Source organism: Falco rusticolus, chromosome 9 (genome assembly GCF_015220075.1).
Source record: "Falco rusticolus isolate bFalRus1 chromosome 9, bFalRus1.pri, whole genome shotgun sequence".
In the NCBI taxonomy this organism is placed as follows: domain Eukaryota; kingdom Metazoa; phylum Chordata; class Aves; order Falconiformes; family Falconidae; genus Falco; species Falco rusticolus.
Genome location: NC_051195.1, coordinates 41,045,651 through 41,070,713, shown reverse-complemented (window position 1 = coordinate 41,070,713; position 25,063 = coordinate 41,045,651). Strand labels below are relative to the sequence as shown.

General features: G+C 61.4%; 1 protein-coding gene across 3 annotated transcripts; it reads left to right on the top strand.

Moving 5' to 3' along the window:
- The first annotated feature begins 333 nt into the window (after nt 1-333).
- Nucleotides 334-24,842, top strand: SH2D3C (SH2 domain containing 3C). Of its 3 annotated transcripts, XM_037400870.1 has the most exons (12): nt 334-423; nt 2,543-3,185; nt 7,749-7,788; nt 18,018-18,146; nt 18,408-18,856; nt 20,509-20,633; nt 21,001-21,578; nt 21,828-21,943; nt 22,106-22,277; nt 23,024-23,135; nt 23,794-24,000; nt 24,137-24,842. In XM_037400870.1, exons 1-12 carry the CDS (start codon nt 384-386, stop codon nt 24,310-24,312), a joined length of 2,787 nt encoding a protein of 928 aa, XP_037256767.1. In that variant the 5' UTR covers nt 334-383; the 3' UTR covers nt 24,313-24,842. The 3 variants fall into 3 exon arrangements, with proteins under 3 accessions (XP_037256767.1, XP_037256768.1, XP_037256769.1); XM_037400871.1 differs by lacking the exons at nt 334-423; nt 2,543-3,185 and adding an exon at nt 4,222-4,340; XM_037400872.1 differs by lacking the exons at nt 334-423; nt 2,543-3,185; nt 7,749-7,788 and adding an exon at nt 11,564-11,750.
- The last annotated feature ends 221 nt before the right edge of the window (nt 24,843-25,063 follow it).

Here is a 25,063-nt window from a genome sequence, read left to right as displayed (position 1 = left end):
CCTGTCTGCAGGGCTGGCGCCGTCCTCTAAGGCTGGCACCCTGCTCTAGAGATGGCACCCTCACCCACAGGGCTGGCACCCACGTTCAGGGCTGGCACCCTCCTCTAGGGCTGGCACCCAGGGGGCTTTGGGTGTCAACATCTGCTGGCCATCCCCAGACAAGGTGGCCTCTAAGCCGCCAGGTGGGTGTGAGAGGACAAGCGGACTGGGAGGACTGGGGGACAGCGGGAGGGCGGGCTGGGGCAGATGACAGCGCTGAGGAGGAAATGCCAAGCGGGGCGATGAGTGGCTGGGGGGGGCAGGAAGGGAGGAGCAGGCAGGGAAGGGCTTCACAGTTATAAACTTGTCCCTCTTGGTCCCCACGGCCTCCGACCAGCACAACCATGGCCGAGGGCCAGAAACGAGGGGGCTTCAAGAAGTTCAGTAAGTGGCCGTGGGGTGGGATGGGGTGGGTTGACAATGGGGTGCTCACCTGGGCAGCCTAGCTGGGAGGGGGGATGCATGAGAGTGAGTGTGAGTGTGGGTGTGAGTGAGTGCTCACACGCTCCCCGGGTCACCCCCACTGGGGATGTCTGGAGCCAAAGCAGGCTCTGCTCTCATTAGGAAGCTCAATGCAGTGAGGGGCTTCGGAGTTTTCCATCCTCAGGGCTGGGGGTGAGCCCAGGTGCTGCTGCCTCGGGAGGTGAGTACCGGGACTGGGACCAGTCTGCTGCAGCCCAGCCCTGCACTGGGTTCCGGGATGCACCCAGGGGGAGGCACAATGGGGTTCAGGGGTCTTCAGTTCCCGAATCACATCCTTCAGGGTGCAAGGCTGAGGGTGAAAGTCAGTGCTGCAGACTGGGGGCTGCCAGTCCCCCCACCCCAGGGTGCTTTCGCAGCACAGCGGCCGGGTGGCACGGAGGAGCCGGGCTGCGAGCCTAGGAGCAGATTCCTGCCGGCTGCTCTTGGAGGAAGCACTCGGTACCCACAATGAGCGAGCTCTGCTCTTTCTCACAGACCTCAGGTTTCCCCCAGAGCCCCGGGAGGCGGCTGCAGTGGCCTTCACCCTGCTTCCCAGCACTGGGCTGCGGGAGCCAGCCTTTGCTGCTGCTCTCTGCATTCCTGCCGCGATGCTGGCGCCAGAGGGGGGCTGGTCCCTCCACTCCCCAGGGACCCCTCCATGGGCAAAACCCACGGCCTCATCTCAGCTGGGCTTTTCCTTTGTGGTGCAGAGTAGGAAGATGGGGAAAGTCCCCAGTATTGCCTTTCCCACCCTGCAGCAGCCCCAGCAGTGGCCGGCAGCAGCAGATGCTTGGACTCTGAGGGGATGTTTAACCCCAAGCAGTTTTGCCTTTAACTGCATCCAGGCCATGAGGTTTCTGCCACGCAGAAGGCCTTTCGGGCTGCTGCAGCCCCTTGCATGGTCCCTTTGCCCTGTCTGGCTGGGGGATGCCCAGCAGAGCCCATTATGGCAGCAGAAGGTGGGAGTCCAACGGTTGAGCAGCCCTCAGCCACCCAGTTCCTGATACAGCACGCTGCAGCGTGCGGCTTCCTGCCATGGCAAATTTGCTGTGCCTGGAGGGGAAGAACCTTTGCAATGCTCCAGGGCAGCAAAAACATTGCAAAACCCCCAGAGGCAGCTGGAGCACCAGGGCTTCCCTGCAGAGCTGCGGCCTCAACCTGCTGCACCCTGTGTGCTGTGCCAGCACCGACACGGGCCTGGAGCTGCACGGCATCCGCAGGCAGAGCTGAGCTGGGGCTGAGGTGTGAAATGCAAAGCCACCCGCCGGAGTTATAAATATGTCTCCGGTAAATGCTTTGCGCTCAGCACTCGCAGGTGGCAGCTGGGAGCCGCAGGGAGGCTGCGAGGTGCTGAGCACTCAGCTGAGGAAGTGGGGAGGTTGTCCCCTGCCCGCAGCCAGCACTGCCACGCCAGTGCTCTCAGGCTGCACACTGACAGTCGGTTCCTGCTCCACCGTGCCGGTGAGGGACATGCACATGTGAGCACATCACATGTGGCCGGGACCCCCGTCCCCTGGGCAGATGCGGTGTCCCCCCCATGCTCTCATCTGAGCAAGGGCAAGGGGTATGGCCTGTGGAGCAGCCCCAAGGCTATGGCGATGGGCACAACCACCAGCCCTGCCTGGAGTCCCCTGGGGGAAGCGGGGAGGCGGAGGATGGGAACAAGAGATATGAAATCTTTTCTGGCACTGCTTGCTCACCAGGGCTGGGCGTTTCTTCCTCCACCCCTACCACTGCAGTGGGGAAAGGCAACCGCTGGAGTTGCCAGGGCACAGGGGACGTTTGCTCCCTAAGGGACCGGGACAGACCTCCTGGGGTCCCAGCAGAGATGCCTCAAGCAGCATCACATACACCCCAGGCCACAGGGGTGTCATGCCGGGCTGGGACTGGAGATGCAGGGTGGAACTGGGCTGACACCAGGCTGCACTGCAGCACAGTGCCCTGTGCCCACCCCAAGCCTGGATCAGGGGCCCTGGGATCCCCCCATCATGACACTGTACCAGCAGTAACCCCACACTCCTCTCTCCTCTCTCTTTGCTAGAGTTTTTCAAGTTCAAAGGCTTCGGGAGCCTGAGCAGCATCCCCCGCTCCTTCACCCTCCGGCGCATGTCCGTGGCCCCCAGCTCTCCTGAGAGCCTGGGGCCAGGTCTCCCTCCTCCCCATGGCTTCCTGGAGGAGCCCTTTGACAGCACCCAGGATGATCTCAACACCATGCCCAAAAGCCCCGGCCCCTATGCCCGGTCATCGGACATGTACAGCCACATGGGCACCATGCCCAGGCTGAATGTGGGTAAGGCCGGGAAGAGCCTGGGAAAAGCCAAGAGCAGCCAGAGCTGCCGGGTGAAAGGGACCCCCAGCAATAAACCCCACCAGACAGCCCCGCTCCCCAACACCAAGATGTCCAGCGATGCTGACATGGGCACAGACTCACCCTCAGCCATGGGGCAAACAGAGCAGGAGGATGAAGAAGCTCAGCCTGTGGACACCCCAGGGGCAGCGGTGGCCAGGATGCACCAAGAGCCTGCAGGGAACGTCTCCTGCCCTGGGGCAGAGGCACCGAGCTCCAGCCTGGCTCCGAAGCCCAGCCAAACCCTGACCCCCAACACAGCAGTGGGAGCGGAGATCACATATAGGGATCTGCTGGAAAAGGGGCAAGACCATCCTGGCAAGAGCTCCCTGGACAGGTACAGCCCCACTGGGTTTACTCTGCCTTCCACTGGGACCCCCGTTCTACCCCTCTGGGGCAAGGGGAGGGGGTGGGACACACTGGGGGTCCCTGCAGTGCCCCCCACTCACCCGCAGTACCAGCGGGATGCACCTGGCTGGTGGGATGGCACAGACAGAGCGCTCTGTACCATGGCCAGGTCAGCTGCTCCATGGGAGCAAGGTTTCCTGTGGGATTTCTGCTCCCTCCCGTTTCCGGATCTCGCAGCCCTGCTCAGCTCCAGAATCCTTTTGTCCTGCCGGCGGCTCCATTCCTGCACTGGGATGCACTGCGGAGAGCTCAGATCTGCACCACTCCAGCCCCTTCCACCTCTCACTCTCCTCTTTTTCTCCCCCTCCCCGAGTGGCACTGCCTCTCTCAAGGCACAGGGGCAATCCCTGAAACCAGCCATCCCATCCCCATTTCCATCACCTGGCAGTAAACCCCTGAATCTGGGCACAACCACCCCACTTCGGGCATAAAACTCCTCCTTCAGGCCCCAGACCCACCCTCCGGGGGAACCTGGGGGCTCAGCCCTGTCAGATGAGGGGTTTGACCTCAGAATCAACAAGAGGGATTTTTACCCCCTGCCCATCACTTGGAGGTGTGGGCACGAGAGGCCAAATGCGCCCCAGCTCAGCAGCTGGGACTGGGGGCATGGGTGGAAGTGCTGACTCCAAGTTTCTCCCCAAAATAAGGTCCCACCGTCATCGCACCACTGCTTCCCTGGCCCGGTCCTCCTCTCTCGCCCTTGGGTAGCCCCTGACACACCAGTTCGCCCCGTGCCACCCTGGGGCCAAGGGGCTCCTTGTCCCGGCGCTGAGCACTCAGGAGGTCCGGGTGGCCCCGGCGGCCCCGGGAGCGGGCTGAGGAGGAGGAATTCGTGCCGGTGGTGGGAGCCGGGCTGTGCCGGCCACACATTCCTGCCGGCCTCAAAGGGGGGGCGGGAGGAGGGCTGGGACGGGAAGGAGGAGGGTCCGCCACCGCCTTGCGCGCCCCAAAGTCCCAACGCTCAGTGCGAGGCGGGAGAGCGCCTGGGAGAACTTCTCCCCATCCTGGAGCGAAGGCACTCACCCAGTCACGCAGGGCTGATGACAGCGGTGGGCAGGCGGTTTCCCACCCTGGGACAGGGCAGGTAAGAGGTCCCAGCCCCGTGGCCACCCCTCGTACCCTGGCACAGTGGGGGGGGACAGGAAGTGAGAGGCTGGGAAGGGGCTTTGCGTGGGGAGGGCACAAAGCTTCAACGCAGACGCTGCTGGAGCCGCCGCTCAGCCACCGAGGCCCCCGGCCCGTGGCAGCGTTTGCTCATGGAAAGACCGAGCGTGGCGGCAGCTGCCGAAACCGCAGTCAGAGCCGGCGCCAGGGCAGAGCGGCCAGGGGGCTGTGGCCGGCACTGGGGGCTGGAGGCTTGGGGGCTCAGGGGGCCGGTGGCACTGCCACATCCCTTGGTGAGCACAGAGCCTCAGCAGTGGCAGAGGGTCCCCACAGGGGGTGCCTGGGGCTCGCCCAGGCTCTCTGTTCCCCCAGAAATGACTTAGGTCCCAGGCCAGCACGGCTGGGAGCCAAGCAAACAGAGGAACTTGTGTGGGTTACCTGGGTGTCTGGGCTCTGGGGAGTGGGGACTTGGGGCCCCAAAAATCGAGGGCCAGATGCTCTTTTGCATCATTTGGGGCTGCCTTGATGATGGGTGTAGCCAGGGAAACTGAGGCACAGGAGTGACCAGAGCAGGACTTGGCACCAGGGGCATTTCTGCCCCTCCACGCTCCACTTAGAGCCCCTGCCACCACCCCTGGCTAGAGGAGCAGCCGTCACCACAGCCAGGCCCTGCTGTGGGGCGGACAGGCGGAAGCGGGACCGGGATAGTGCCGCGCCCCAGCCCTTCCTCCTGCACAGGCACATCCCTGGGGATGGGGACAGTGTGTTCCCGCCAGCCCATGGCAGAGGCCAGCACTGGCTGCCCAGTACAGGGGGCGCCTGTGCAGGGGGGTGCTGGGTGCCAGGAGGGACAAGCATGACCCTGGGGCACATTTTTGCTTGCCCCGCCTGGAGCATCCCTGGTAAGGACAGACTCCAAGGCAGGACGGACTAAGAACGCCCATCTAAAGGGGAGCTTTCCCAGGGATGCGCCCTGCAGGATCAGGCCCTCAAGGCAGGGGAACTGCGCTGCTGTGGGACAGGGAGCTGCGGAGATGCTCAGAGTGAGGCGGTGGCCGTGACTCCAGCAAGGACACGGTGACTAATGGGAGATGACCCGCAGGCAGGTCACAGAGCGGACGTGACTCGACTTCCTTCTGTGCGTGGCGTGCGCGCGGCACGGGAAATGCCGCTTCCCGCAGGTCGCGAGCAGGGCACTGCCCACAGCTGCCAGCACACACCTCTGCCAGCACTGCGAGCCAACACCTTGAAGGAGGAAGCTCTGCAGAGGGGGAAACTGAGGCACGAGGTGTCCAGACTTGGTTGCCCAGGGATACAGCCTGCACTGTTGTCTGAAGACAAGCAGACCCTGGGCTCCAAAGTGCGGCTGGACTCCCACAGCCACGCTGGCCTGTTCGCAGCAGCCAGCCTGGAGCCTGGCAGGTTTGTAAGTCACTGCGATGCCTTCCCAAGCACAAGAGGAGCAGCTACCCCACCGAAACCCCGCTCCCCGGTGCCACCGTGGTAGCGCCGGGTCCCAGCAGCTCAGCCGCAGCCGCGCTCCAAAGGCAGCCCTGGAATTTCTCCCAGGCACTCGGCTGCCCCCAGAAATGCCATTTCCTCCAGGAATGTGCAGAACCAGGGGGGCTGCGGCCCCAGCTGCAGCCTTCCCCGGCACGGGGGCCTCCCCTGCTCGGGCCCTCGCAGCATCTCCCAGCTGCTCCCATGCTCCCGGTTTCCTGCCCAGAGGCCCCCCGTCCTCCCGCCGGCTTTTCTCACGGCTCTGGCAGCACCAGGCAGCCCTCCGCGGCCGTGTGAAAGGCAAACAGGCTGCAGAGGCAGCGCCAGGGCGGGCAGGCAGCCCGCAGCCACCCAGGGGAGCCTGTGTCTGCCCCCCCTCCTCCACATGTTCCTCTCTTTTTTTCACCCCAAAAAAGTGTGGGCTTGATTTCCAGCCCCTTTTCCCCTTCCAAGGTGGACAGTGGGAGATGTGGTTTCAGCATTGTGGGCTTGGAGGAGTGTGCGTTGCCTGCTGCAGGTCTGGACACCCCGAGGGGCCCATACTGACCCTAGCAGGACCCACTGTAATGCCACGGGGGGGTGTCCGGCGGGACAAGGTCTGGCAGCAGTTGCCTCTGCTATCCCCACGTCCCTTTCAGCGACTGACTTCTGAGCTACCAGGCAGCATCCCCAACCTGGAGGGAGCCCACAGAGGAAGAATTTGGCTCTCCAGGGATGCCACCAGTGTGGCTTCCAGGAGGGGTTTGTGTGCAGGACCCGCAGCAGCTCCCAGTATGAGGCAGGGGTTTAGCTGTGGCTGTAGGAACTAGGTGGAGTGAGGTGGCTCCTAGCAGGGAAGGGACTTCCCAGGTCTGTGATGCCCTCGGATTTGGTAGTTCCGTAGTTGCCTGCCCTTGTGCTGGCAGCCTGCCACCCCAGGGCTCTCGCTGCCACCCCACGCTCAGGCAGGCAACCTCATCAAGCAGTGGGATGTCCGTGCTAAAGCTTGGCGCTGGGGAGGCAAGCAGCACTGGGTTCTGGTCAGAGAAGTCTGGACTATTGTACTTTATTCTGACAGGTGAGACCTCAGGGTTGCGCACCTCTGCTTGGGCTGTTACTCTCCCTTCGAATGCTCTGTTGTTCCCCTTGGACTCATCCATACAGACACATCTCTCGACCTACAAGAGCACAAAAAGCAGTAGCAGCATTGCTACATGCTCAGAAAAGAGCAGGGGCCGTCTGCATCCCCCATGAAACTATGGCAAAGAACCTTCCAGATCAGCTGTGTCTCAGGGTTGTTGGGCTGGTTGTCAGTAGGGCTAAGGGTGAACATGTCACTAAGGAGAATGGGAATTTCTATTGCCTGTATGCTGGGAGGACAAGTTTTGCAGTCTCACTCAGGATGTCGCCGTTCACCCCTGGCTTCACTGGGAGTTTGATTTCTGCAGGGTTGCACGAGGCCATAGAGAAACAGTCAGAAACACTTGTCTGGGCAACGTGTCCCAACAGCCACCTGCTGGGAATGCAGCTCTGCCAGGGAACAGGGCACGAGGCCACCCTCTTCAGCAGGCACCCTCCGGCACCGTGACCTGCGGGGACCCCAGCCTGGCCACGGGGTATCCGTGGCTCAGCTCACACGATCCCAAGGCGATCTGGGGAGAGATCCTCTAAAAAGGCCTCATTCTTCCCTGATCGCATTAGGGAGACTAAGCCCTGCACTGAGAGGGGGCAGGAACAGTGCTGGGGCCCTGGGAACCTCTCCCAAAACCATGGCCATGCTCTCAGCCCCATGGCAAGGAAAGGGGCACAGACTCTCGTTACCCACAGCTGTGTCTCCACTTCCTTTGACCTGACTGTCACGACTTACTGCCCTTTACTTACGTATTCTTATTTTTCCCCTTCCTTCTAGCCACCACGATGGCCTGGAGTCTGGCAGCGAATACGTGAAGGTAAGTCGCTGGGCACGATCACAGCCTGACCCGGCCAGGTGCCAGTGGCAGAGCGGGGCCTGGGGCTGGCCAGGTCCTACACCAGCGGGGTGCTCAGCTCTGCACTCCCCATCCCACCACCTCCTCCGGGCTCTCTCTTTAGCCCTGGAAGAAATTCCCTGCCAGAAATGGTGAGGCTGAGGGAGGCAGAGGAGACACAAACCCTACACAGTCCCCCTGATGCTGCTTCCACAGGAGCTCCTGCATTTCATGCTCCCTGTCACCTGTGAACGCTGCAGATGCAGGGGTAGCCTCTTCCCTCCACCCCCATGTAAAGAAACGGAAGGGTTTGAGCCACTTCTGTGGCTGTCACATGAAAGTCGGTGTAAATCTCTCCAAATCTCTTGCTTATCCTCCAGCAAACTATTAACATTCCTGAGGACTCTTCATGTCTGGCCAGAAATTCATTAGCCAGGCGCCTGGCTCCGGAGGAGAGCAGCCCTTTTGCAGGAGGCTGCTGGCATGATGGGAGCTGGGCAGGCGCAGGGGAACAGTGGCAGGGATGCTGTGTGGTTTGGGGATGGAGCACTGAAAACCTGCCTGGGTGGTCGCTGCCATGGGATGGACTTTGGGGAGTGTGTCTGAGAAGGCGCGGAGCCTCCCGAGTCCAGCCGCCCGATGGGGATGTGATGCTGCTGGGCAGATGGGATTGTTGAGTGACTTGAGGTGCCCAGCTTGGATGGTGTAAATAGCACAGAGCCCTGAACCTTCGTCTTTTGGACCTGGGGCTCTTGATGGTGGCTGTAGCCAGACATGGAAATGTGGGAACCCCCCGTGGTGGCACCAACCAGCAGGCTCGGGAGAGAGCTGGCTGGGCCCTGAACTCATCTGCTGCTCCTCACGGGGCTCACCCCTCTCAGGGTCCAGTCTTGGGGCTAATGAGGATCCTGCTTGCTGGGTTTGGCATCCAGGCGCTGGGGTCGGATGCAGCTTTATCACCTGTAGCAATCCCTGGAGTGGGATGTCTCTCCTCTCCTCTTCCTCTAGCCATGTGGGACTTGCTGAGCAGGAGCTCACCAGGCTGGAAGTGGGACATGTGCTGGGGCAACGAGGCCCTGATGGGAGTGTTAAGGCTCGAGCCGTGCTTCACAGGGTAGAGCCCTGGGGTGGGCTGCCTCGGGGTGCACAGGAAAGCTCCTGCTCATGCAGGCAAGTCCTGCGAAGGCAAGGAGGTGGTGAGGGGCAGAGCTGGATGGATGGGGGTGTTTTCCCTTGCACTGTCAGCACGTGCAGCCAGAGACGGGCACATGTTATGGCTCATGAGTTAATAGACTGAAACAACACAGGTGTGCAATAGATTTGGCTTTGCCTTTGGGGTTGAGTTCTTTTTGGTGAGCCAGAATTCCCTACTCTCCAGGCAGATCCCAGACATGAGTTATCTGGCCTTTATTTCTCACCTGTCCTTGTGGTGTCCAGGCACGGACCGTGGGCTGTGATTTATATGCCACTTCCCTTTGGTCACAGTAGCAACTGATGGCTGCAGTGACAGCAGCTATTTTAGTCAAATAAGTAATTATCTGCAGCGTGAGTGACCGGGATGATGGGGGCACTTTGGCTGATTGCAGGCACCGTGCCTGGTTGGAAGCCCGTGCAGCGTCTGGCCCCAGGGCCTGCAGGATTTCTGGTGGGTAGGTGACTGCTGGCTGCTGTGTCTGGGGGGGATATGAGCAGAGGGGAAACATCACTGAGGGGCAAGTGGAGGACAGATGGAAAGAAAAAGCCAGTGAAGAAGATTTGGGAGGAGGAAGAGGAGGCACTGCAAAGCCCTTGTGAGCAAAGGCTCATGGGCAGGTCTGCATCCAGATGTGCACCAAGGAACTGCCAAACATCAGTCCTTGAGCTCCAGCCACAAAGCAGCCAGGGCCAGCTCTCCCATCACTGAGCCTGCTGTGATTAGAGGTGCAACCAGGAGCTAGGGAGGGTCAGAAAGCCAGGATCAATAAGCACTTGGTAATTAACGTGCTTTAATAATAGCCTAAGGGTTGGTGTTTCCAAGCTGCCTGGGTGATCTGCACACCTGGCTCCATTCGTTAACGTCCCAGCCAGCCTAGCTTTGGCCCTTGTGCTGGTGAAGGAGCTGAGAGCAGTGTTATGCTTTGGGAAAGCTACAGCCCGTAAAGCTGTCGTGCATCCCTGCGAGAGCTCAGCTGGAGGTTTCCAGCTGTCCCCTGTGGAAAGACAGCACAGGCACAGCCGGGGACCATCACCCCGCAGCATCCGGTGGGGCTCCCGCGTGCTCCCTCGGCGAGAGCCTTGGAAGGAAACCCCGGAGCCCAGTGCAGAGGAGAAGCCTTGGCAGGAGGGCGATTCACTAACGGATGCTCTCCAAGCAGCACCTCCCTGCATGCTGCCACCTGGTCTGCCCCTCAGCCCCATGCAAGAGAGGAGGAGAGCCCGTGTGCCCATGGGACCCGTGAGCACCCACCACCCGTGTTCCCTGCCCGCCGGCTGCGTGCTGCCCCGCTGCATCCCGCACTCAGCCCCATCCTGCTGGAGAGCCGCACTGCTCCGCCATCCCTCCCTCCCCGGCAGACCAGGGCAGAGCAGGGCCTGGCGAGTGCCTCGAGCTCTCTTTGTTCTGCGCGGAGGAGCCGCTCAGGGGACCTGTATCTCATCGGCCCTGGCTGCTGCATCCCTGCCTGGGGATGCGAGGGGTTTGTTTGAATTAATTAGAGGGGAGGCTGCAGGGTTGGTGGCAGAAGGAATACCTCTGAGCTCATGGCATCATCCCCTCAGGCCGGGGCGCACCAGGAGGCGTGGGGGTCTTCGGGCCAGGGCTCACTTTGCGGGTGGGAGCGTAAAGCCCGCTGTTAGCAAAGCCCAGCCAGACGCAGGCTGTGCTGTGCAGGACAGACCCGGAGGGAGGCCGGTGTGGTGCGGGCAGGTGGGTGCAGAGCTCAGTGCTGGGGGACACCTGCCCGTCCCTGTGCGCAGGGCAGGTGCCAGCAGCGGGTTCGGGCAGGGATGTTGCGGTGGGTTTGTTGTGAGAGTCAGGGCTGGAGCAATGCTTTGAGTCATCGGCACTGCCTTGTGCATCCCATACGTGAAACCGTGGCCTTAATTAAACTGAAGGAGAGCCTTAATTAAACACAACTGAGAGACGGCCTACGCGGGAAGCAGGCAGCCGGCTCCCCGCTGTGTGAGGCAGGCACCGGCATGTCCCCCCCCAGAACGGCGTCACCGGGGTGGGTGAGAGGGGACGAGGCGGTCCCCATGTGCATCACTGGGGAGAGCAGGTGGATTTGGGGTGGGGAGATAAGGGGAGCTGGGTCCCCTCAGGGCTGCCTGATCCCCTCAGGGTGCCAGGCTCCCTCAGGGGTGCACACAGCCGGGGTGCTGGTTCTCCTCAGGGGTGTGGGGTCCCATCAGGGTGCGGGTCCCCTTGGGGCACGGGCAGCTGAGGTGCTGGTTCTCCTCAGGGGTGCCGGTTCCCCTTAGAGCAGCCGGGTCCTCTCAGAGTGCCGGGTGCCCTCAGGATGCCGGCTCCCCTCAGGGGTGCACAGTGCCGGGGTGCCGGGTCCCCTCAGAGGTGCCGGGTCCCCTCAGGGCACAGGCAGCCGGGGTGCGGGGTCCCCTCAGGGGTGCGGGTCCCCTCGGGGTGCCGGTCCCCCTGCCCAGGCGGGAGGCCGGCGCTGCCGGTTCCCCCGGGGCCACGGCGGCGGAGCGGGCGGCCCCGCGGGCCGGGCCGGGGCGGGCCGAGGCGGAGCTGCGGCGCCGGCGCCGCCCCCGCTGCCGACAAGGGATGAGGTAATTCGGGGAAGCGGCTGAAATTGAAGCCCGGCGGCGGCGGCGGTGCAGCCCGGGCCGGGCCGGGCCGGGGCAGCCCGGGGGCGCGCCGCGCCATGACGGAGCGGTGCAGCCTGTGGAGCGCCCTGTCAGCGGCCGCCTGCTGCTTCTACCGCGGCTCCTTCATGCAGGTGCAGGTGAGCGGGGGCGGCGGCGGGACGGAGCCGGCGGGTGCCGCCGGGCAGCGGCTCCGTGCGCCCGCACGCGTGGGGCAGGCGGCGGCAGCGCAGCGGGGAGGGGGAGCACCGGCGGCACGGCCCGGGCCCGGCCCCGCCGTCAGGGGGCTCCGGTCCCGGGCTGCAGCGCCGGGAAGCGGGGGCGAGCGGGGCTGCCTCCGCGGGGTCCCGCCAGGCAGCCCCGTGCCGCAGCGCTGCCCCGCTCCGCCGGGCCGGGGGGCGCCGTGCCCGCCTGGCCGGGGCGGCAGCGGGCGTGGGGTGAGCGGGGCAGAGCTCGGCCGGGGCCGCGACGGCAGTGCCGCTGGCTGCCCCCAGAGCAGCCCTGGACGGGCGGCGCAGGTCCCTGGAGGGGCCCTCACCGGCAGCAGAGCCCACGCAGGGCAGTTCCGCATCCCCCGGCAGACGGCATGTGCCTGGAGCATCACTGAGAGCACGGGAGGCAGCAAGCGGGGGGTGCAGAGCTGCTCGGCCGGGGGCTCTGCGTGAGCTGCGCCGCACCACACGGGTCTGACGGGTGGGAGAGAGCTGGGATCCATCTGTCACCTGTCCTGTGGTGCTTCCAGCACCGCCGCTGTCTGGGCAGGAGCCTAGGTGTCCTATTTTTGGACTCTGGCATTTGCGCAGGAGGAGCACAGTGCTAAGAATTGGTTCACTCGTTTACCAAGTTAGAGAGCAAAGGTGTTTCGGGTTGCAAGAGCCAAGCAGGCTCTGGTCTGAAGCAAGAGCTGTAGCATACCGCAAGTTGGAAGGCAGCTGGCAGCCAAGAGAGCTGGCAGTCTTATTCAGTACTCCTGCTGAGTGAGGTAGGTGCCGAGCTGTAGAGATTATGCTGGGTAAGACGGAGCCCAGAAGCAGCATTTCAAGTCTTGTCATGACTGCGGCTGATCTCAGTGCAAAGCCAGGGATTTTGATTGCTAGTGGAGGTGAAGAGGGAAAAGCAGAAGAGCTGCTCCCAGCTGTCCAGAGGCCACCGAGCAACACAGGGGGACGTGCCCTAGTGCAGCAGCCCTGGGGCTGCACATCACAGGGGCTGACTGGGTGCTGTCAGCAAGCTGCTGCCAGAACAAGGGAGAGACAGGTGGGCATCTGGCTCTCACGCAGGGATGTGAGAGGGGATGGAGGGCGCTCCATCCTGACCCAGAAAGAGTTAAAAGTGAAGCCTTAAGTGCTCACCTGGCTCCACCAGATCTTTCACCATCTATTTGTGTCCAAGTGTGCCCAGCAAACACACACTGAAGTCCCCATGAATGACTGGAGCGCTTCCAGCTGACAGCCGCATCCCTGCTCACCGCCAATGGCAGTGCACCCAGCCTGGGAAGCACTGACATCATTTCTGGCCAATAGCAGCTCTGAGAAGGGATGCAGCAGCAGCCGCTGCTGCCGTCTTGGAGTGAGATAAGTAATATATAGATGGATGGAAATGTGTGTATACACACACCCATCGCTGCACTGGATACCTGCTCCCCCAGGGCAGTGGTAGCAGTGCACTCCAGCACCCCACTGCAGAACCTGGGGCACTTGTCCCACCTTAGAGCACCCAGATGTTCCTGGCCGTCAACCCCAGCTGCACCCCACCCCTGCCAGCCAGACATAATTGCTCCAGAGCTGCCACAAAGGAGCACAGACAGGGGGAGATGAGACCCTGTGGGTAGCCAGGACTAGTCCTAGGAAGGGCTTTGAATGCCGAGACAAAGATCTTGAGCCAAGGTCTGCCTTCAGTGGGGACTCATGGAGATGCAGCATACCCGAGAGATGCCTTCGGTCACCCCTGGGCTGGACAGATGGGCTGGTGCCGTCTCAGAGGCCATTTAGATGCCCAGAGTCATTGCGAGACAGGACAGAGGAACAAATGATTTCCATGTGGAAAGATCAGTAGGATGGACTGGCTCACAGTGGGATACGCAAACTAAGAAGTCCATAACAACTTGAGGGTTGTCTGTGGTGGGATTTTCTTGGTGTGGTCACGTGGGATGGATGGACCATTGTTGGGTGGTACCTGGCAGCTGGCCTGGGGAGTGCAGCAGACCTGCACGAGGCAGGCCCGCAGACTGGTTCTTGGGTTCACTGTGATGCCGGCTGTCTCTCAGCCAGGATGTCTGCTCGGAAATACTTCACTGAAGTAGTCCATTGCCAGGTGCGGAGGAACCAGAGAAGACCCTTGCACGATTCTGGGGCTTTCCCCATACACCTGCTCCCAATGGCTTGTTACTCTGCTTCCTCCCACCTCTGCTTTCCAGCCCCGCAGCTGCTCTGGCAGCCAGAGCAGTGGTGGAAAACTCCAGGAGGGGCTGGGGTTTCCCTAGTGAGGGTCCCATGTCAGGGCGGGCAGCACAAGAGCAGGAGGGAGAGCACATGCGCTTGGTGCCCCGAGGTTAGTCAGATATTATCGGCAGAGGAGCCGGGTGGGGTGTGAGTACACCTTGCTCTCCAAGCTGACTTCATCCTCAGCTGTGACTCCTCCAGATCTGGGAGGGGAGAACAAGAAGGCAGACTGCAAATCGCTCCTGTTTCATAAGATTACCTTTGCAAGGAGAGAAAGCCAAATGCCAGCCTTTGAAGCTCTCCTTACAGCAGGCAGAGTGACAGTCACCATTTTACACGTACCACCCCAGCTGTCAGAAGCCTTCATCCCCCCCGCTCTTGCCCTTCCACTGCCAGTTCCAGCCCTTGCCCTTTGGCTGGGTCTGGAGGCGCTTCCTCCTCCAAGAAAGCAGCAGGGAGGATCAGGGAAGTGGGCAGGGATGGAGAGCCCCGGGAATTGCCTCCGCACGGGCGCTGCCTCCATCGCACAGCAGCACCAGAGGATTCCCCAGCCCCAGGACTTTGAAACAGCCCGTCAGGGAGCTGAATGTGATGGAGGAGCTCTCCTCTCTGCAGCCAAGCCAGCTTGGTTGCTTGGCTTGGCTGGTTGCTTGGCTGCTGGTTGGGATTCCTCAAGCAGAGCTTGGCATCATCTCTGGCAGCTCCTGAGCTGGTTTGTCTGGTGCGGCTGGTTCCGAGAACCACTCCAATCCCCATTTCTTCCTGCTCAGCTGGAAGAGGCCTTGGGGCTCTCTGTGCAGGAGGCCAGCACCACGTGCTTGAGCTAGGTGCTAGTGGAAGCCAAGGCTTTTCCTTGCACCCAGCCCACTAGTATGCAAGACCTCACGTTGGGCTGTACATCTTTTGATGTCCTCTTGGCGCAGCCAAGAGTGTCAAGCGGTGCCCTTTTCAGCGTGGTGCTCAGACATCCGCTTACATGCTCCTGACAGCGCTCGGCTGGCCTGCGCTGCCTTTCCATGCCGTGCCAGTGCCCGCGCCTCGGCGCTCGGCCAGCTGGCAGCCTGCGACCGGCTCCTCCGAGCCGTGCTGCTGAGCAGGGCAGAGGAAAGCCGGTTACTGCTGCAGGGCTCGGGGGCCACATGCATCCCCCGGGCACGTGGGTCCCTTGCACCCAGGGCTCGTGGTGCGCCCAGCTCCTGTGCAGAGAGGAGAGCAGCCAGGTGATCTTGGCAGCATCTAGCGTGTGTTGGAAGAGTGTGAGAGACACACAGCGAGGACCAGTCCTCAGAGCCACAGCACACCAAAGAAGAGGGCTCCCTGTGATCAGTCTGCTGCTGCCTCCCTGGCTATCGCAGCCACACAGTCACTCCAGGCAGTGGCATTTTGGTGGCCCTGCAAATTGGATGGGATCTCATTTCCCAGCCAAGGAGCTCAAGGGACAGTGCCCTCCGCATGGCTGGAGAAAGTGGCTCATGGCACCCTCTGCTCACAGCCAGCCTCCCTCCCTCATCTACAAGATGCAAAACCTCCCTTGCCTCTCCCAAACCGCCTGTTCTCTCCTGCTAGCTTAGCACCTGGCTCCTGGCACGGATGCCAGCCGGCTGCTGCCCAAATCCAGGCTTGGAGACACTGGGCACTGCTCAGCTGGGTTTGTGTTTGTTATTCTGCACATTTGCATGGGGAGGATTTGGGGGAAAACCCAGATGTACAACACTGAGCAGAACGGGCGCTAATCCCTGCTCCAGGGGTGGTGGCGGGAGCACCGGCTCTAAACTGCTCCCAGCTCGGCTCGGACAGCTTTAGCCTGCACAGACAGGAGAGGCTCCCAGGGGGTCCCTCCCTGCCCCAGAGTCTGGGGTACTAGCCATGCCGCGGGGTGGGTGCTGCAGCCAAGGGTCCCCTGCCACCGCTCCGGCTGAGCCAGGTCCGCTCGATGGCAGCGGATGGGTCGTCATGGAAACGGCATCTGCTCGGCCTCGGCCCCCCAGGAGGCAGCCAGACCTCAGCAGCACCCGTCGGCTACCATTTATTTTTAATAGGGTTCAGCGGTGCCGGGTGGCTTTGTCTCCACGAGGGCCCCAAATCAGCAGCCAGTACTCTGCTCCCCACAACCTTTGGTCAGGAGGGGGACAACCCACGTGCCTCCCAGTTCAGGTCCCCACTTGCTCCAGTGAGTGGGACCTTCTTCATGGGGAGAGTAAACCTGGTCAGATGAGCTCAAGTCTGAGTTCAGCCCGAAGTGTTTTCCAAGGATGCTTTCACTGCCCCAGCACCTTTTGACTCAATAGCAGTTGGGAAGGGAGGAACAGCGGCAGGTCCAGGCTGCTGAGGGCAAGCCCTGGAGGGCACAGTCCCTCACACGAGCCCTTTGCAGCCTCATTCCCCCTCCCCAGGCTGGAGCAGGGTCCCCAGGACAGCATCGCTGCCTGCTTTGGCTGCTGAATGCAGCCACCACGGGGGATGGAGCATCTCCCCCCAGGGAAGGGGGGGAACCTAGGGCTCAGGCTCCTGCTGAGGGACTCGGGGGGGTCCCAGGAGCACCCCAAGAGTGCTGGGTACAAGGCAGGAGAACAGCACAGTGCTCTACACCTCCCCTTGCCAGCAACTCCTAGAGGAGCAGAGGGAATCAGTAGGGCATGCAGAGGGTGAGGTGCTGGGCAAAGGGGTCAGCTCTGGGGCAGGTCCCCAGTGTGTCAATACGGAGCTGCAGCCCCCAGTGCTCTGGGGAACCAGCTGCTGTGCGAGGCCAGCCACGAGCACCAGCCTGCTCTGCCGGCAGTGCCGGAGCGCTGGCAGCAGCGGTTCAAGCCCGTGCCTGTCCTCCGACACGGCAGCAGCATCCTGCCCTAACAATGCCAAGGAGCTGGGCCAGCCTGCGGTGGCTCCCCATGCTGGCACTGCCACTGGTCATGGAGCCAGGCCACTGAGCCACCCCTGCTCATTGGAGCAGTGGAACAGGACACTGGTAGCCCTATCCAAGCTCCCTTATCCGTGGCAGTGGCACACACATCACCCTTGCAGGACAGCACATATCTGGGATGCAGGGGGAGCCGAGGATTCCTGGCTCCCAGGCCCTGCTCCACCAGGCAGCGCTGCCCAGGCAGCAGCGCTGGCACCACAGCAACCGACCGGAGGAACCGGCCTCGTGTGCACAGCGCACAGGAGCCTCGAGCCTGCGCTCACCTCCCCAAACAAGCACCGACTCCGCCATGCTGACAGCTTGGCATCCTCAGCTACCCTTTGGGAACGATGGGGCCAAGCAGCAGGCAGGGAGCACAGCAGGCTCAGCCAATGGGAGACATGACACCATCCCTTATCTCTCTGGGGGAAGGGAGGGGGCAAATTGCATCCTCCAGGCTCAGGTGCACCAGTGCTAGTAAAAGGGTAAAAGCTAATTTCAATGCAGAAGGTTCCCTTTACATTTGTCATTACTATTCATGCCACCATCAGGCTGAACACAGAGAGTTAACCCTTTGGAAGAGGGACCATGATGGCTGTTCCAAGGAGGAGTAATAATACAGGTTTCCTCCTGGAAGAGTGCTTCCCGCAGTGGTCCAGCCCAGGAGATGTGTGAGAGGCAGCTGGGGCAGGTTTTTCCTGCCCAACCACACTCAGCTCCGAGCTGAGGCAGAAAGGCAGCACGCTGGGGACAGGGTGGTCAGGTGTGATGGGGACATGCCACCAGGAGAGTCTCCAAGTGCTCCTGGTGGCAGGACCTGACTGTCAGCAGGCACGGCACGTTACCTCACCCACATCCTTTGCCACAAGCAGCAATCTTCATGCACAGCTTGAGTTACTTGTGCCTCAGGGACAGGTCTGCTGCTGGTGAGTGGCATCACCAGTGCCAATGACATGGAGGGTCCTGCAGTCCTCACATGAGGACCCTGACAGCCCACCCCAGGGTCAGGCCTCTGCTCCCAGGCCCTGCACCGCTACACCGGCTGATGCTCTCTTCTCCCCCTACAGTTCTCCAAGGAGAAATATATCCTTGACTCGTCACCAGAGAAGCTTCACAAGGAGCTGGAAGAGGAGCTGAAGCTGAGCAGCACTGACCTGCGCAGCCATGCTTGGTACCACGGCCGCATCCCTCGGGAGGTGAGGAGGGGAGGGTGGGTGGCTCTGGGCACCGTTTGCTTGGGCTGCTCAGGGAGAGCACCCCCAGCCTGTCCTCCTGACAAGTGCCTGGGAAAGGGCTTCATTAGCTCCAGTCTGCCTGGTTTTGCCATGGGAAATGCCCTTCTGCAGCTCAGAGCCAGAGGCAAGGGGAACAAGCCAGTGCCACTGTGGATCATCCACCCACGCCCCCCGGTCCATCCAGCATGGCTTTGCCTGAGCTGCTGCCCTGTCCCCTGTCAGGTGTCAGAGAGCCTTGTGCAGAGGAACGGCGACTTCCTCATCCGTGACTCGCTCACCAGCCTGGGCGACTATGTGCTGACATGCCGCTGGCGAAATGAGCCCCTCCACTTCAAGATCAACAAGGTGACAGTCAAGTCCAGCGAGGGCCATACACGTGTCCAGTACCTCTTTGAACAGGAGAGTTTTGACAATGTGCCTGCCCTGGTCCGCTTCTACGTGGGCAACCGCAAGGCCATCTCCGAGCAGAGCGGTGCCATTGTCTACTGCCCCATCAACCGCACCTTCCCCCTGCGCTACCTGGAAGCCAGCTACGGGCTGGCCAACGGGAAGCATGGGGGACCCCACAGCCCCACCACCCAGAAAGGGGGGCACATCAAGAGGAGGAGCATCACCATGACAGATGGCCTGACAGCAGACAAGATCACCAGGGCCGAGGGGTGCCCAACCAGGTGAGCACAGTGTCTGGTCCCAGCTCAGCCGGGCAGGGAGCCAGCCCCTGGGCAGGAGGCAGGGCCACACTCTGTCCCTGCTCCCTGGGGTGCAGGGTAGGTGTTTGGGATCAGGGATGGAAAGACAGAGCAGCAAAGGTATGGGGGGGAAAGAAGGTACCCAGCTGGAACTGGGGTTTTCTCCCAGGCTAGCTGCCAACCATGCTGAGCTACTGCAGCAGACACCCAGTGAGCAGACATGACTTTAGCATTGCAGGCCAGAAGCCAGAGAGTGTTTTACAATCACCCAGTCCAGGATTACCAACGTGTCGGGGCTTGTCAGAGGCAGGGATCCAAGCCTTCCCAAGCAGATGCAAGAGGAGAGCCAGTCCCAGCCACCAAGGGGGCATTTGTTGGTTTGCTTTTGAAGGGTCCTTTCAGTTTTAGAGCCCTTTCCATCCAGCTGGAGCATTTGCAAGGAGTAACAGAGCAGTGCTGAAAGCCTGATGGGCAGGAGACCAACAGCGCTGTACTGATGGGAGTCTGCACAGTCCCCAGATTACAGCCACCACATGGCTGAACTGCTCACATTAACCTTGGAGCAGTTGGGCTTCACCAGAGGTGGGGAAGATTTCCTTCACACAGCTTGCTTTCAGCAGCCCAATGCTGCCCAGAGCCCAGCAGGAAAGGCAGAGCCACATGTCCATCCTCACATGCAGCAGCTGAAGGGGGACCCATCTACTCCTGCCTCCCCAGCGGGACACAGCCTGTGATTGAACCACGCCACTTTCTCACCACCCCAACCTTCTCAGCCCAAGGGCAGGGTGAGAATGCACCAGCAGAAAACAGGCAACCAACTGTTATGGCAGGGAAAAGGAAAACACTCAGACTTCCAAACTGCAAGTTTTTAGAAGAAGAGCCCAGATCCATCAGTCTTTCCTCACCACTCACATTTTCCCCAAACCCCTGATCACTGCCACTGCTCTCCCAGCCTCCCCCCACCACAGAGGCACAGCACTTAAAACCAAACATGTCACAGCAGCCCAGAGCTCACCCGTGGCAGGGAGCACAGTGAGTTACCTGCCATGCCTCCTTGCAGCCCTCTCTGTGCTCAGGCCTCACCACAGCATCTTTTGCAACACCATTGACACATGGCACTTGCATCAGGCCACAGCCCCACCAGCCCAAGACCTCCTTCACTTGCTGCATAGCTCCTTGAGCCCACACGCTGCAGCTCACTGATGCAGCACCTGACTGCCCACTGGGCTCCAAGTCCAGCTTCCAGGCACTTTCCACCTCTCCCATGGAAATACAGTAACAACCCAGCATCAAATACCCCCTTGCAGCACAGCCCTAGAAAACTACCTCCCCCACAACTTCCTTGCCAGAGCACCATACCCAGCATCCCTCTACCACAACACCCAAACCCCCCACCCCAGGCAGGGCTGTCTCTGCTTTATATAGATGCTGACCCTTCTGCTCCCAGATGCCTGCAGGGACTGCCCACTCATTACTCCACCTGAGCTCATTACAGGTTCTGCTAATTATGGGTTGTTGTGGAAGGAGGCGTTGACCTGAGGGTGAAAGGGCAGAAAACTCTCATCCCAGCCCCTCTGCCCTTGCTGGGACCCTTGTCTGCAGGGACTAACCTGCCCTATCTTCCTCCTCCCCAGCGTGTCGTTGCCCCACCACAGAGACATCATTCGGAACTGTGCTGTCAGCGTGGACCAGATCCAAGACCTGCACTCCCCGATGTCCCCCATTTCTGAGAACCCAGCATCACCTGCCTACAGCACAGGTAGGCATCGCCCCTCCGTCCCACGGGGGGCAGTGGGGACATGGGTCAGGCTGGGCTTGGCATGGGTGTGATGCAGAGACCTGGGGAGGGGGATGGAGCTGGCTGTAAAGACAAGCTCCTGTGTTGCTCCCTGCTAATGAAACCCTGTCCAGCTCCTTGCATGGCAAAGAAAACTGTCCTGATGGAGGGCTTGAGCTGAGGACAGGACCTCAGCCACACCATCATGCAGCTGTCCTGGGACCGGCTGAGCCCATTCGGGCAGCTGGGCTTTCCCTGGGCTCTGCATCCCTGGGCTGCTGCATCTGTGGTCCCTACGCATGTACGTGTCTCCAGGCTCTGATAACAGGGTCTCCTTTGCTCCCTGCAGTTACACGGCTAAAGCCACATGCCTGCCAAGCAGCTGGGATTGCCCCAGCCTCTCCAGTCTTAAGAAGGTCCAGCGAGCCCCAGCTGTGTGCGGGGAACAACAGCAAACCTCTGCCAGACCCTGCCCACAGCACCCACTCAACTCCCTGCCACGGGTATGCCCGTGCCTCCCCCTCTCCCTCTGTGAACAGCTACAGCGACCCGGACACGGGGCATTACTGCCAGCTCCACCCCACCTCGCCCATCAGCAGGGACCGGCCAGCTCATGACACCAAGCAGCTGCCATCAAAGAGCTATGTGGAGAGACTAAAGGTGGAGGAAGGACAGAGAGGGACTGTGGAGAATGGTTCTGGGGAAGCAGAGGCAGGGCAGAGGCTGAAAGGAGAACTGGACTTCGTGGGCTTTGTGCCCCCCACCATGGAGACAACCTCCTGCTTCAACCCCACGGCCTTCCAGTCCCTGCTCATCCCCCTGGAGAACAAACCTCTGGAGATGGCTGTGCTCAAGAAGGTCAAAGAGCTGCTGGCAGAGGTGGATGTGAAGACGCTGGCCAAACACATCACCAAAGTGGACTGCCTGGTATGACCAGGGCCAGGCAGGAGGGATGGGTACCACTGCTCTCTGATTGCTCTGGGTTGGTGGGGGAGCGGAGCACCCCCGAGCATCAAGCATCGGGCACCCCTGAGCACTGAGGCATCCCTGCTGGGCTCTGCCACGCTGTGTCAGTGGGGGCAGGCAGAGACTGGGCTGGGGCAAGAGGCTGCCTGAGGACACTTCAGCCTCTCCTCAATTAACAAAGGTCTAATCAGCTCTTGCATTTCTTGCCAGGTTGCCCGGATATTAGGTGTGACGGTGGAGATGCAGCGGCTCATGGGGGTGAGCTCTGGCATGGAGCTGCTCACCCTGCCCCATGGCCACCAGCTCCGCCTTGACCTGCTGGAACGGTATGGCAAGGGGCAGTGGAGGCGAGCCCGGTGGGCCCCCTGCATGGCACAGGCTCCCCTGGTGTGTCCCCAGCTTGGCACGTGGGGGTCCACTGCACCTCCCGGGGTGGAGGAGCTTGGCCTCCCTGTGCTGACCCTGCCCTGCATCTCGCCCTGCGACAGGTTTCACACCATGTCCATCATGATCGCCGTGGACATCCTGGGCTGCACAGGCAGCACGGAGGAGCGGGCGGCCCTGCTCCACAAAACCATCCAGCTGGCCGCTGAGCTGAAGAGCACCATGGGGAACATGTTCAGTTTTGCAGCTGTGATGAACGCCCTGGAAATGACACAGGTACAGGGACGCTCCCTTCGTCCTTGTGGCCTAGGCTCATCCCCTTTGCCCAAAACACATCCCTCTCCCTGTGTCCTGCAGGCTCCCAACACCTGCTGTGGGGGGAGAAGGGGGAAAATGTCAAGGGCAGGAGTAGTGTGGCCACATCCGCTGGGGTGTAAGCAGGGAGGGGGAAGAGCCGTCCCCTCCACAGAGCAGACAGCCCAGTCCCGCTGGGATCCAATTGTTTTTCAGTGGTTGGGCTTTTTGTTTTGTGCTGGGCTGTGTTCCTGGGAGGAAATGAATCTGCCCTCCAGTACAATACAAATCAGTCTCAAGGCTGTGGCAGCAGCGTCTCCAGGCCACACTGCTCCCTTTGGAAGATGAAAGGAGATTAAAATTCAATTTTAAATCGAGCCCAGCTGGGAAGTCTTGCTTCCTGCCTGCACAAAGGAGGTGGAACGGCTGCCCCCTCCCTGTGTCTCATCTTCAAGGCTGCTGTAACACAGGGAAGCTGCTGTCCTGGGGCACAGGGAGGGGGGAAAAATCCTGAATCCAGCCTTGGTGCCAGGGATGTGCCGTCTCTGGCCGTGAGCATTGGTGGAGGACGCTGCTTTGGGGAGCCCCAGGCACTGCAGTGTGGGAGGCTGGGGGCCATGGCTGTGGGGCCAGGCTGTGCCCCTCTGGGAGCACCCTGCGAGCCTGGAGCTTGGTGCCCAGGGCCTGTGCTGCCCCTTGCACCCTCCATCTGCCCCGTCTACTTTCAGATCGCCCGGCTGGAGCAGACCTGGATGGTGCTGCGGCAGCGGCACACGGAGGGTGCGATTCTCTATGAGAAGAAGCTCAAACCGTTCCTGAAGGGACTGAATGAAGGGAAAGGTAACGGGACCAACTTCCCTTCTCTCTTGGCTGGTCCTTCCTGCTTCGTCTGGGCATGGCCTCGCGGGACAGGAATGCATTTGAGGGCTCCGACCCTCTCCCAGCCAGTGCCAAGAGCTTCCCCTCTGGCTGCTGAACAGCCCCAGCACCTGGCAGAGCCCGTTTGGCCTCAGCTGCCCCTTCCTTCCCAAAGAAGCATTTTATAACTAAATAAAACCAGTAGCTGAGCCAAACCCTCGCACTCGCATGGCGGTGTGTGCCAAGCTGAGGGGACAGGGCGGCCAGTTGGGGAGGATGGAAAGCCATGTCCCTCCGACATGCAACATTTGGAGCTCTGCAAACCTGCTCCCCATCGCAGCTCTGGGAAATGGGGACACAGCTCAGGCAGGGACGGCAGCATTCCCCTCCCAGAACAACCAGAAAACCCGGCTGGGAGGAGCTGGTGTTGAACAAGTCAGTGGCCCCGGGCACAGGGATCACAGAGCCAAGGCCACTGCTGTGCTACAGCTGAGCCTTAAAGCCTCTCCCAGGAGTTTGGTGGCAGCCTGGCTTCACGGGGCTGTGTGGCCATGTGAGCATTCTGTGGGGCTGGGGCAGGTGGGGAGGGGGATGCGAGGCCACAGGGACACATAGGATCCCATGTTGCCTCTCTCCGCAGAAGGGCCACCGCTGACGAACACTACCTTTCCCCACATCATGCCTCTTGTGACTCTTCTGGAGCGGGATGAGGCTCTGACTGACAGCCCTGAGCCCTGGGAGACCACCGACGATGGCGTGGAGGTGGTCATGGCCCACCTGGAGGCAGCACGGATGGTGGCCCACCACGGTGGGCTCTACCACACCAATGCTGAGGTGAAGCTGCAGGGTAAGCAGTGGGTATGGCAGGGCCCCTTTCCTTCTGCTGCATTCCCAGTGTGCTGCTCCAGCCCAGCACCAGACAGGGCAGCCCACGGGCACAGGGTCGCCCCCCATCCTGGGGAACTGACTCTCCCTCTCTGCAGGTTTCCAGGGCAGAGCAGAGCTGCTGGAGGTCTTCAGCACCGAGTTCCAGCTGCGGCTGCTCTGGGGCAGCCGTGGGGCCGAGAGCAGCCAGGCCGAGCGCTACGCAAAGTTTGACAAGGTCCTCACTGCCCTGTCCCACAAGCTGGAGCCGGCGGTGCGCTTCAGCGAGCTGTAACCCCCCTGGGTGCTTGGAGACCCCCCAGCTCCCACCACGCCCCCCACCAGTGGCTGTGGAGCAAGGGATGGGGCTGGCCACCCAGCACCAGGAGGAGAGATGGCCCCCAAGGGCGCTGGGGGACGGCTCAGAAACGTGGAGAGAAAGAGGAGGAAAAGCAGCCACCTCCCAGCTCCCCCCAACCTCCTCGGGGCACAGCAGGCCCAGGAGTCTGCACCACTGCCCTGAAGGATGGGGATGCTGCCTGGGCAGGCCAGCACCGGTGTCCGCCACCCAGCCCTGCCGAGGTCCGTGACTGCACTGTGCCCCTCGCCTCGCCCTTTGGTTTTGTTCCTTCTTCAGTTCTGTCCTGCCTGCGGCCGCTGGCTCCTGCTTGTAAATATGTTTTCAGGGTCACGTCTGGGTGTACAGACTTGCAGAGGACGGTTCTCGTTGTAAATAATTAGGCTCATTCGTTTCGTTTTGTAAATACATGTACATAAATCATGGGCTCGGTTCTTACATACAATAAAGTTTTATGCTGTCCCCCAGGGGCTGCCCTCGCTGTGGGTGTCATTTCAGGGGCTCCCGGTCCCCGGCAGAGCAGAGCCCGGGGAAGGGCTGGCGAGGGGAACCCCCGTGCTGGACCCCCGGCCCGCCGCGGTGGCGCAGTGACAGCAGGACACTGCCAGCCCTGCGCCGTGCGGCTGCCCTGCCCCCCCCGCCCGGGGGGACCGGGGTCACCGGGGTCCCCAAAGCGGTGGCGCCGGCA

Excerpts from the sequence above, each read along its gene's own strand:
- SH2D3C (XM_037400870.1), top strand. The coding sequence starts at position 384 with ATGGCCGAGGGCCAGAAACGAGGGGGCTTCAAGAAGTTCA. Across the intron at positions 20,634-21,000 it reads ATCACCTGCCTACAGCACAG|TTACACGGCTAAAGCCACAT; the intron begins GTAGGCATCGCC and ends TGCTCCCTGCAG. Across the intron at positions 21,579-21,827 it reads TCACCAAAGTGGACTGCCTG|GTTGCCCGGATATTAGGTGT; the intron begins GTATGACCAGGG and ends ATTTCTTGCCAG.